This window comes from Bombus bifarius, unplaced genomic scaffold, assembly GCF_011952205.1.
Source record: "Bombus bifarius isolate JDL3187 unplaced genomic scaffold, Bbif_JDL3187 scf7180000009770, whole genome shotgun sequence".
Taxonomy (NCBI): Eukaryota; Metazoa; Arthropoda; class Insecta; order Hymenoptera; family Apidae; genus Bombus; species Bombus bifarius.
In genome coordinates this window covers 478,933-492,172 of record NW_022885326.1, presented here as the reverse complement: position 1 = coordinate 492,172, position 13,240 = coordinate 478,933, and the positions used below count along the sequence as shown (strand labels likewise).

General features: G+C 30.6%; 1 protein-coding gene across 9 annotated transcripts in view; it reads left to right on the top strand.

Moving 5' to 3' along the window:
- Positions 1-13,240, top strand: part of LOC117215669 (protein scalloped) — a 338,791-nt gene that overhangs the window by 131,523 nt on the left and 194,028 nt on the right. For 6 of the 9 annotated variants that reach the window (XM_033462054.1, XM_033462050.1, XM_033462058.1 and 3 more), the window contains one exon: positions 1,905-1,985. The exons of 1 other annotated variant lie outside the window; for it this stretch is intronic. In XM_033462054.1, the coding sequence (XP_033317945.1) occupies positions 1,949-1,985 (37 nt within the window). In that variant the 5' untranslated portion in view covers positions 1,905-1,948. Of the gene's footprint in view, positions 1-1,904; positions 1,986-2,362; positions 2,454-13,240 lie in introns of those variants that run through there. 2 more of the 9 variants (XM_033462057.1, XM_033462056.1) reach the window with 2 other exon arrangements.

The following is a 13,240-nucleotide window of genomic DNA, read 5'->3' as shown; positions in this document are numbered from 1 at the left end:
TGACGCATTATTCTGATATTAAAATGGTAACCAAATATACATAGTGGCAAATTATTTCACTTTTACACGTTTATGACGTTTATCACGTTTTATGTATAGAAGGTGAAATCGTTCAGGTACAACTCCTAAATAAATCTAATAGATTCTAAATAGTGCTATTTTACATTAATTATACTGACTACTGACTCATTTTAACACATGTTCTAAAATTAAATATATACAACATATATTTGTATATATTACTAAGATAAATAGAGTACTTTTAGTCTTTTACTTTTAGTCAATTATGCATCAAATCCTTCATGAATTCTAATGATGCATCGTTTTCAGCATATAACTCAATCTATCAACTGAATGCGATTATTGCTTCTATGAATGCTTAATTTCTTGAAATTAGATTATTGGAATCAATTGATTAATTGATACTACTTTTTCACTTTGTTCCATTTACATTTGCTGTAAAACATTATAATTTTATCCAAATGCTCTGAGCTCTCACAAATTATTTTAAATATTCCATTTTTTAAATATTAATTATTAAATATTTTTTATATTTATACCAACTTATAAAAAACTTACAATTGCTAATAATATTATTAGCAATTTTTAATAATCGAGATATGAATGTTTTGACCAATCTAATGAGATATTCAATTATGAATTCTAAATTATCTATAAAAATCAACAGATCTAATTCCACAATTTACAAAGTTATACTAATCTAAACATTCCTGGATATCAAGGCTTAAACCAATCATATTCTATAATCTATCCATAATTTTATAATCTTATAGGATTATGAAAGAAGCATAGATTTCCAAAACAAAAATTATTTGTCAAAACAGAAACAAGATTTTGTAACAGACGTGTCTATATGTAAGGCATTTTTGTGGGATATTTTTGTCTAGGAATTAATAAAAGAAGACTGTTTATATTTAATGTTAACTATAAAACGAGGAACTAATGATTGCAATTTTATAAATGTCGCCTTTTTAAATGAAATTTTATACACGTAGTTTTATACACGACACTTCGAAATATCGTATATGTAATTTCTACAGTTCGAAAATTCTTGGTACGGAGTTGCTATAATTTCTTCACGTATAGTTTCTTCCAAAATAAATCAGACATTGAAAAATTGTCGAGTTGGAACAAAGAATGTTTTATGTTACTGTTGCCAAATATAAATTTATTTAAAATAGCGCACGTGAATATTTCGATTATTCGTGATTAGACTGCGGATTTTTATGCATTTATGAGGAATTTCGAAGTACCAAATGCACAGTAATAACAAGAATATACAAAATATACAAAATACCTGAAATATACTATGCTTTAAAATATTTACTAGATAAAACAATTTTCTATTTATATATTTAATTATGTTTATAAGATCATGAATTTGCATAAATATTCACGATCTATTCATTCATTTAATGATTATCCATCAAATCTTCTTAATACTAAATATACATAATTTATAGTAAATATTTCTTTTTGTGATATGTCTGATAGTTCACAGTAAACCAAAACTTAATGATCGCTCTAATAATTAATTATCGTACCAAACTCAAACTACAAAAACACACAAAGAACATCTATTCATATGCACCATCCATCCGTTCCATATACATGTATATACATATACCTAACAGTATATGTTTGTAAAATTTACTCGATGCTCTTTTCAATATCCTGTACGATACACATTTTAGACCAAAAAGTACAAATGTTACTATAATTGAAATAGCTGAAATTCGAAGAAGTATTAATTATTTCATAAAGTTTGACGAACATTTGACGACCACAGTGCAACACAATTTGCGAATATTCAACAACCGCATGATTCCTCTTATATCTACAACTGTAATTCTACATGTACGATCTCACTGTCTGCATTATAGGTGCACCCACGTCGCCGTCATCCTGACCTGCCCGAGAAATCCTCATGAAAGACTGGGAACTCAGTACTCAGAATAGCATCGGTATTGTAGCCATTTCTTTTTTTATTTTCCCCCCTTCTTTTTAAATAGCTCGCCATTGATCGCGGTTATTACTTTATTTTACGTTTTGTTACTCCTTTTGCTGTAACTATTTTTTCTTCCTATCTTTTTTCTCTTTTCTCTTTTTTAATTAAAATAGTGGTGATGGTAAATGAAAAGTGTTGTCGACACACTAGATAAGGATTGACGTTTTTATTTTAATAATTTGCTGACAGAAATAGCCTTAATTTATATAATTTTTCCTTTATTTATTCAAGTTTGATAGTTTTAATTAATCTTTCTATTCGGGCTTCTCTTTTCTTTTTTGAGTTGGTATAGTACTATGCTTTAATGTGTCAAATATTTGACTGTACTCGTAGCTTATTGCGTAAAACATTTTCGCGATACACGTGGCGGACGGTGAATTTCTTCTAGGAGGCTGGATGAATTTCTAAATGCAATTCGCACGAGGTAGGTCATCAAACTCATCTATATGGTTTTTCTGTCACGTATTTTTTGAAAGCACGTGTCACGTGTTTGATTTTTATAAATGGAAGTGTTTGAAACGTAAAATTAGTAAATGGATAGTAATAATTTGATGTAACTAAAAACTTAACACATTTAGATAATTTGGTAGAATTCATATATTCTTAAGTATTATAAATCAAATTTTTCTAATCGAGAAAACAGTCGTGTTATTGATTCAATTCGAATGCATAACTTGATTTAACTTAATTTTAAATTCTGTTATATTTAATATTTTAGTAGAAGTAGCTTAATCAGACAGTTAATGTGAATATAGAAAATTAGAATGAAATACGAGGAAGTTGGTATTCAATTTTTACATAATAAATATTTCTATACGTGATATCTTTCTTTAAGCATATATACAAATCAATGATAACGTGCAAGCAAATATTTGCAAATAAAAGACATATAATTCTTTTTGTGAAATTTTGAGTGATGTGATCATATAATATTGTAGCACTAATTTCAAGTATCATAAATTCTAGTTTTGTTAATTGTAACTCTCGCTAAATTTTCTTTTTGCTTGTATAAAATTTCCACAAATATGCGCTTATGAAATTTGGCTAAGAATCACTTCTTTTAATACGATCGTTAGCTCACACCTATTGAATACATATTGATGTTAATAAAATTGATAATTGTGTGTGACTGTTTAATGCGCGCGTGCACACACACACACACACACACACACTTGCAATATCCTGTAGCGTCTGTATACATTTTCAAATTTGTTTCAAATCATACGAACATAATCATCGAGTCTCGTTGCAGTGCTAATGAAATTTCAAAATGTTTCCACATAAGACACAGAATGTACTCATAAAAAATTTCTACAAGCAGTCGAATACTTCCGTGACCAACTGTACTTCCTCTATGATCACAAAATCTATGCATCATATAATGAATTATTCCGTGTAAAGTTACGTTTGGCAATCTAAGGATAAGTCAACTCTACCTTCCCAAACTCTCTTAAATTCCACAACCATAAATAAGAGATTAACTTCGAACGATTTTCTTAACGTTTTGGGACATTGAGGGATGAAAAGTGTCCAACCCCTTAGTGCTTATATTTATAAGCATAGGAGATGTTTTTAATTCCATTTCAAAATATTAAGATAACTCCAAGCACAACGATTCACAATATATCTTTCGATTCCGTTCTGTCACAGATATGACTAACACACGTTTAATAGACGCATAGGAAGAAGCATGTATTGATCTAGTCACTACGTGGTCAAAACTTATCCAGAGCATTCGTAGTTTTAAATAAAATTTCTGTGCAATCAGAGTCCTTCTTTTGCCTTAAGATTCTGTACCTTAAAAAGTTAAAGTCGGGTATCCGCCGAAAAAACTAAACTAGGCTATACTATGCTATGATATGTTTAAAAATATTTGCTTCAATACGTAATATACGAAACCGTTTCCGCTCAAAACTAAGCTAATTGTAAGCTGTGCTGTACAAGAATGAAATAGATGAATACGAAACAGATAAAACATTGTTGGTGGAAATTATGGAACCGTAAACTTCGTGTTTTTATAAACCCAAATATTTTTTAATTCGACACATCACAGCTTAGTTTTGCGGTGGATCTCTAGCTTTATTGTCTTCTTTTAGCCCAACTTTCTTTCGTTCTTTAACCAACCAAATCAATCACTCGAAAATATATCGACACTCTGTATATCTATTCAACAAAACCTCAAACCTGCCGTGCTTTCCCAGAATCTCTCTCTCTCTTTCTCTCTCTCTCTCTCTCTCTCCTCTCCTCTCTCTCCTTCCTCCAGAGCGAGACTGGCCGCAACCGCGAATTACTTCGCAATTTCCCGAAATTGCGCAATCCGTGCAGGCTAATGGCCACCAGGTTGTTGCTGGTCGTTCTGGCATGGGTGGGGAGGCGTTGGCAATGGTGGGGAAAATAGTGAATAGAGAAGAGGGGTTAACGTTGGACGATAGAGTTGAAGGGATGGACTACGGCGGAGGCCACGGGGGAGGCGACCATTAATTAAGCAAAATCATAAACCCGGCCAACCGAGAGAACCGTGGTTGCATTGAAAAATATAAACGATCCGGCAGGCCCGTTACTTTCACGAACAAGATCCGCGCACCGGTGTTTAGCTATCGGTTGGCTGGTGCAGCCGAACACAACTGCGGTACGCGATGCAGTTTGCGTCGGAGAGGGATTTTATCATTGGCACCGTTGCCGCGCCGATTGCGGTTTTAGCTCTTTCTACGTGTGTATCGGACATATCAAAGTTGCAAATTGAGAGAATTACAGGGAGTAACGAAAGTATTTGCATGGTATTCTGCTCTTCCTCTTAATCACTTGGCGTACGATATATCTGAAATTAGTTCGTCATTGTATACTTTGGAACAATGTTATACTAAACTGAGAATACTTATGCAACTTCATATTTTTTGGAACATAATTAAAAGAATGGAATCTCGGTGGAGAATGCTGTAATTTATTAAATATTATAACGAGTACTATACATTGTATATTTCATATACTTTCATATCCTTGCGTATTATGTGAATTTTGTGGATTTGTGCACGTTCAAATTTTGCATAAGCGCGTACAAATGCACAGTTTATTTACTATGAACAAACAAAGAAAGATTAAACATATATTTGTCAGAGAAGAAGTGTCGCTATTTCACATCCTATCACCTTCTGCTCGATTGACCAACACATTCCCATCTTTTTATATAAAATTCATTCTATATATACTTGGATTTTGTTTTGCTTTTATTTCCTTTTTTTTTTATTTTTCTATTTTTATTCTCAGTTTTTGCGTGTTTATAAATAGTAGATGGGGTTATTTTTCGGACGATAGAGATTGAATGGCGGTTCCGTCGAGCGCGCTTTATCCTATTATACTCTCGTGTTTTGTTGGTTTTCTTTCTTTTTTTCTTTTTTTTTTTTTTGTTTTCCCTCGATTGGTTTTGTTCACGGTATTTAGGTATCGGTTTAACGAGATCGGTTTTGAGTTTCGGTCGATCGGTCGACGCGTTGAACATCACGTTATTAATGAAATTGCATTGTCCGGTACGAGAAGGCGATGACAGTTTGTAGATTTATTAAATCGCGTTTGTTGGAGTATTTAGATGATCGCGTGTGTACGATTGTTTGTTGTCTATGCTATGATAAATGCATAACGCAATCGCATAAGAAAGCAAATGTTAAGACGACCTCTTCCACATAATTCAGCTAATATTATTAATGAAATTTTGCAAGTCACGAGTTATAAATCATTAGTATTAACAAATTCTTTTGTACGATATAAGGACAATAAGTTTATATACAGATTATCCTATGTAACTAGGACTAACTACAGTTCTGAAATACGGTGAAACATAAAAAATAAATTTTAAGACAAAATTAAACAGTTTCGAATAATACGTGATCTGGCGTATATATTTCTGGAAGTGATGGTATTTTTTAAATTGTAAGGTCATCTCTATTTTTTAAATAGACATAAATTTTTTGCGTTAATCGATGCGTTTTTTTATTCTCTGTATTAAAGTATAAGGAAATTTGAATCTGAAATACAAGTTTAAAATACAATTCAATTTAAATTTCATCAGATTGAGTGTATGACAGAGAAGGGAAATATGAATATAAAAGTACTGCGTCTTTCTTTGTCTTTCATACAATAAGTTGTGTAAAATTAAAGTCGATATACCTTTCAGCTAATCAAGTTTCGATCTAAATACCTTATAATACTTTCCTATAGAGAACGCAAAGATCTGTGGATCAAAGTATTAAAAAATGTATAAATAAATATAAAAATGTATAAATTTGAAAAAATAGAGATGGTTTTTAAATATTAGAAACGTCATACATCGTTCGAAACAATTTAATCTTGCCAAATGAAATTATTTTCTTCTCTTATCTACCGTTTTAGGGCTATAGCTTGCCTCAAATTGCGTGTAGGATATTTGGTATAAGAAGATACGAAGGTCACAAGAAAACAATATGATAAGTACATTTCTGTTGATCTGATTTTAGTATCACTTCACGATTAAAGTCCAGAAATGTAATTTTTAAAATTATCTGATAAATTGGCGAAATTTTATGGACCGCAAAAGTGTAATTATTGATAAAAATTAGAATAGTTTTTTATTTCTCCGATTATTTTCATCTGTCAATTCTTATCAAAACTAAGTTTTTGTCTTTAGAGCAATTAGAGATAGAGTCTTTATAGCACTCTTTCATTGTAGATGATTTTCATATTATTCAAACAGTTAACAAAATAATAAAAACATTAATAAAATACAAAGAAGAAAATAATACACATATATTAAGATAACTGACAAAAAATTGAATCTCGGTTATAAATGCTATAACACAGTGCTTCATTATGCATTATCAGAAAGTGGAACACGTTGCACCACTTATTAATCGTTATACCTTTCTTATCGATTCTATGTCTCTTAGATGTGCTGGAACGATGAAGAAGAAGAATGGGGCTCAGAAATGATTAATTGCGCTCATTAGTTGCCGAGATTTATTGTTTTGTTGCATTTGAAACATTAAAACGCATATTGAAACATTCTAATTGCACAAAAATTCTTATTTAATGATTGATTTCATTCTAAATACTCGTACTGCCTACGCAAGTAGGTTATTGAATCTAAAGACATATTACTCTATTCATTTGTTAACAACTGCTTATTAATAAAATATAATAGTACCTTTTCAATTAATTCTTTATTAGATCTATATACATACATACACGGGATCACGGAAGTATTCGACCGCTTGTAGATATCTTCATATATTATATTATATATATATATTATATTTGTTAAACATTTTGAAATCTCATCAGTACTGTTTTGAATTTTTCATTAACTCGACTATCATGATCATATTGTTAAAATTTGAAACAAATCTGAAAATACCTATTTGAAGAAATTACAAGATATTTAAAGGATATGGAGCGTCTCAGTAACTCTGTTGCGAAAAGATATTCTTTTTGTAATGATGTGAGGAATGAATTGTTTGGTACAAAGGGACACGTATCATAATGTGACATATTCATTTTCATGGTCATATTTTTAAACATTTAGATGTTTCCATAATTTTTTAAAATTAAATTTTATATTTCTTTATATGCCAGCCTATGCGATTTTCTTATTTCTTGTACAAAATTATTAAAGTATTTGTGTCTAAATATGTTTAATTTTAATTTTGTAAAACTTTATATATGAAAACAAGGAAAGACGCGAGAGCCGTAATCTGGCGCTTACGTTCTTCTTGTCTTTCATACAAGACAAGAAATGAAAAAATTTGTGTGAAATTAAAATTTAAATATCTTAAATTAAACATATCTACACATAAGTACTTTAATGCTTTTGTCTATGGAATAAGAAGAACGCATTGACGTACATGTAATGAAGCAGAGTTTATAATAAAGTGAAACATAAGAGACAAGATTTTTCGTGTAGTTTTGATATAGGCGATTTAGTACGCAAAAGCAACGAGTACCAAGCGTAACTGTGCTGTCAATTTCCTCTTCGGCCGTAGTCGTTTTTTAACAGACAGAGCGAGCACCGGTAATTATCGAGCAAGCTAATTGCCTGGACTATTTCTTGCGATAACTTCATCGACAGGGATCCGATCGGACCCAATTACGAATCCCTCAATGTATTACCGGTGTGTATCTTGTGCCGATTCCCCGTGACACGTATACCTGAAAGAAACAGTAAAAGGAGGAGAGGGGAAAAGCGAGGTAGAAAGAAAAAAAGAGAGGAAAAGAAATTGAAAGTAAAAATTACCGGTCTCACTGGCTAAACATAGTGACCGCTGCGGTTAGTTTGAGAAAAATGGCCGATATATTCTCGACTACTGGTGGCTGGGGTACGTGGTCTGAAAAGCCAGCGTTAAAATAGTCGACGGATCGCGTAAACTGAAAGGTGGATAATTTGTTCGACGAAAATGTTGAGCAGAGGACTGTGGTGATGCGTATATTGGTTGTTAATATTTATGTATTGCTTGTGTGTTGCATTTTTTCGTTTTGTCGATGTCAGGCAAAGAATATTATTAAGATATTTATGTATTGTTCGGATACTAAGATATTAGAATATTTACATCTTGACATGTTATTTTAAATTTGATTGATTTGAAATAATTCGTTTATTGTCGGACATATTTTAAACTTATTTCACAATAGTAATCACGTTCTTTTTCTATCCAATCGCATATTTTTCTTGAAGAAAATACTTTCAGGTGAACTTTTCAGAATAATGCAAATCAAAAAACAAATTTTAAAAATTAATTAAAAGTAATTAAAATTAATGAGCGATTAAAGTTGGTACTAATTTGTAAATTTTAATTAAGAAATTTTATATTTTACACGATGAAACCCGTCAATGATATTTATCGTGTAAGATATAGAATTCAGATAAAAATCTGATATCTTGGAATGAAAACACCTAAATTAAATGTATCGAAAATTGACGTGGTTATCTACGACTCGACGATACCAACTGAGAATTAAAATTCTTATTAATATTAGCTTCGCGTGACTTCAGTTTCACAAGTTACAGAATAGCGAACCAATCGCACACAGTGTTCCTGTTACAACTGATAAAACGCAAGAAACACAAGGAACAGTTTCCGTTCGATCGCCGAAAGATCGAAAAAGAAACGACGCGCATAGGAGTCTAATTACGCACGTAGTAGACAAATTTACCAATCGTAGAAATAATCGTGCGTGTACATTGAAACCGGACATGGTGCTCGTATCGAGAATACGTATATTAGCCGGTGTACTACGCAGCGGAGAGGCAGGCTGAGGTGTATCGAGGTCGACCGGTTCTCTAACAGCCGTCAGCCGTTAAGGGACATTGCGACACACGCGCAAACCATGGTTCTCCATCGTTTTCTCTCTTTCTCTCTTTTCTCTCGCCTTTTGCGCCATGCGAGCCAGAGAACTCCGAGAACTGCGAATAAATTGTTATTAACTCGACAGTACCACTTGCCCTTTTGCCTCTTGTGAGACCTCAACGATTTGAAGAACTTTTTAGATAAAGTTAACAACGAAGCTAAGAACTAACTAGACCAGATTCGAATCCTCTATAAGTATTTCATAATAAAGAAGAGATAACTAACTAATATTAGGATATTTACTTGTATATCAGCTGATTTTTTGAATATGTAAGCGTAGTAAAGGATACTGGGGTCTTTATGCGATTTTTTAGTTATGTGTCTTTTCTTTTCCTCTCTCTCTCTCTTTCTCTTTCTCTCTCTCTTCTCCTCTCTCTGTTGACGGCTGCTGCGTCCAAGCATTCTGATTGTGAAAATTACAAAGAAATTGTTATTCGTCCGATAGTGCCACTTGCTTGTCCTTTCGCCTAGTACACGATCTCAACGATTTGAGAGAATTCAAGGTTGAATAACCTTTTAGATAAAATTATTTATAATTTTAATTATATTTATTATTACTATTTACTATATATTATAGTAATTTTAGATAAAATTAATTAATTAATGGACTCAAGTACCAAGCAAACTAGATTCGAACCGTTTGTGAGAATCTCGTGAGAAAGAGACGATAAGTAACTAACTAATATCAATGAAGAAGAATTTAAAGAAGTAATACTCGACGCCTATAAAGCGAACTAAAACGGAATATTAACAAACGGAATAAAACAGCTAAAATTGCAAAAAACATCTTGGATCTTAATTAACGTTTGAAGAAGTCAAAGGTATAGTTGTTAAGAGAAACAGTATTTTGATATCTTCACTGTTTCAATACTACGACAATATTTTGAATTTTACAAAGAGAGCGAAGATATACTCATTTAGATCCAGAATCAAATAAAAGGATAGTTTTGCTAACATGGGATTAATCGAAAATATAATGAATTCTAAACCGGTTTTATTAGCGCCGTCGTAGTACATGGAAGATGAAATTCACTTTTAAAAATTAATATACAGTAAAAAGATTGGCATCTGATAATATGAAATATCATAGAGCAGTTTTGTTATTTAAAGGTTTCATCATTCTCAGCTCGTTTAATTGTCAAGCTGTTGATAAAATAAAAAAAATTCTTTCGAATGGATTGAGAGTTGCAGTTGATAGAGATATAGTCTCTTGTAATTTTAATAACAATGCCTAAAGTCAATTAACACTTCGACGAATCGTGCGTTTAATTTTGATATAATTAATATGATTTTAATTGCAACAATTTAATTTCACGTATCATACATCTGTTGATTACGAAAAAAGATAATAAAGTACTGCTTCCGATTTATCATTAATTGGCATATTTCAGCAAAATTTGTGTATTGTTAATAAAAATCGATAAATTAGATTCGAATCCACTACAAGTATTTAGAAAACAGAAGCGGTATATCCAAGAAGACTCGAATTTAAACACAACAGATTTGAACCTTGTACGAGTACTTTAGTAAATCAAGAAAGGACTCCCAAGGGGAATCAAACGCTGCCCGAATAGGTTCGAAACTTTACCATCACCTTACTAGAAATTGGCTTAAAATCATTTTTCTCCTCTATCGCTTTTAAATCGTTGCAATTGCGAACGTTCAACTAAAATTTCCAGGAATCCCGTTTATCGTCTATAATTCTACAGAATTTAGCTTTTGTTAGAAGAATTCAATAAAACGGCAATGCCTTCTATTTCTCATCTTCTTGTTGTTTTATGTTTATATTAAAAAAATTATGTTTATATTAAAGAATAATGTCGGAAATAATAGATTCAATACACACATAATTGTCAGATATTTTATGATTCTGCGATGACTGAAACAAGATTTCTAATTTATTAATCGTTGATCTAATAATAATAGTATGTGATTGAATGTTTTCGTATAATTGATAAAAGAATATTTCTTGTATGGAACTAAGTAGTAAGAGTAATAAGATTCTGTAGATCATATTTGATTATAGAAATCTAAAGGTATTATAAATTATAATATTATATATTTAATATTAGGAATAATATAATATAATATGTTATTAATAACTAATAACGGATGTGAAAAAATTAATAATTCGTTTAGATATAAATAACAAAGGTAAGATGAGATATCGAGCGAATGATATTGATGCAAGTTACGCCAGACAATTAAAATCCTGATCGTTGGTTGAAATTATTCCAGTTATTTATGAGATCATATTAAAGTCATAGCATGCGGGAATGGAATTGAAACCTTCAGATGGCAAGATAAAAAATTATTGAATCATTTGAAAAAGTGAAAGGTTGAAGGACGTTAATCGGAACTTACACATATAGGATTATTTCTAATATGTGATAAAATTGAAGAAGAATAACATTTCACTGGTAGCCAAATACTCTTTACTAGAATATAAACGCCGTAACAGAGAAAGATGATGATGACATTATGAATCTTCAAAATTAATTACATTATTATTTAATTTTATATTAACGCAATTATTCTTTTGATTGATTTTAAGATTAAATGCGTATTTTTTCCATTCTTATGATCATTTCAAAATTATCGATCGTTCTAATTTTAAATATGCATTTCATTTTTCATAAAACTTCATCGATCTATGATTTATTTTGTGAAAACTTAATAAATAATCCCCTTTTCGATATCGTTCAATTGTACTTGACGATAATAGTTTCAGTTAATGGTTTATTTTCATTTGTATTTTATATTTTACGTGATAAATGATATTTGTGATTTGTATACGTGTAGTATATATCATATAAGTATAGAATAGAAATTAAGAAATAATTAATTAATATTAGAAAATAATAATTTAATATTAAGGAATAACAATTTGATATTATTTAGGAATCTAAGGTATAGAAAACAAATTATAACACAACAGACTTTAAAATTGAATAACTTAACTTGAAATCTTGTTCGTCATTTGCAAATTGAAACTAGAAAATACTAGACTATTCCTTTTTTCAATAATAACGTACTAAAGTACTTCTTTTTACCTAGACTATAACGTAAAAATCAGATTATGAACAAAAGTAGGTACAATACGTTCCTTCTTTGTGGTCTTCATATGGAAATAACTAAGTTAAACTAAAGAGCCATGATTAAGTTTATTGATGCTTGTAAGCTTTAAAGTATCAAATATTACGCTATTATAATTAATCAATTCAAATTATCCAAATTATATATAGTGATACAACCACTGTTTTCAATTCAACGTATCATAATTAAACAAGTAACTTTGATTATTATCAGCACTTTTAGGTAACTTAGTTGTCTCAATACTCAAGTTGCTTCGTTGAAATTAATTATTAATTAACGTTACACTTTTCCTTATGAAGTACCTTGCAAAATGATATGGTAAAGTGAGTATGGTCAACATATGGTTTCATTAAAGCTATAATTAGTGCCGGGAACTTTATGAATAACCATTTCATAAAAACGAGTTCCGGCGAAATATATATATGTACATATTGCCTAAAATTGCCTAAAAGAGTCTCTATCAAAGAAAGAATTCAAACACGATATTACATAAAATTTTCTCTTTTGAATGAAAAAACGATGGTTTAAACATAGTGTCGGTTAAAATTGTCTTCTTTGAAGAAAACTACACTAGACAGAAAAAAAAGAAAATTCAAATATAATATTATCTACATTATGTAACACTTTTCCCATGCTCATGGAAAAAGTTGATAAGTATTATGTAATATATTATGTAAAATTCTTTTCTTCAATCATAAAAATTTCATAACAAAGTTACATTCTGTAGAACTCTTGAATTATACCA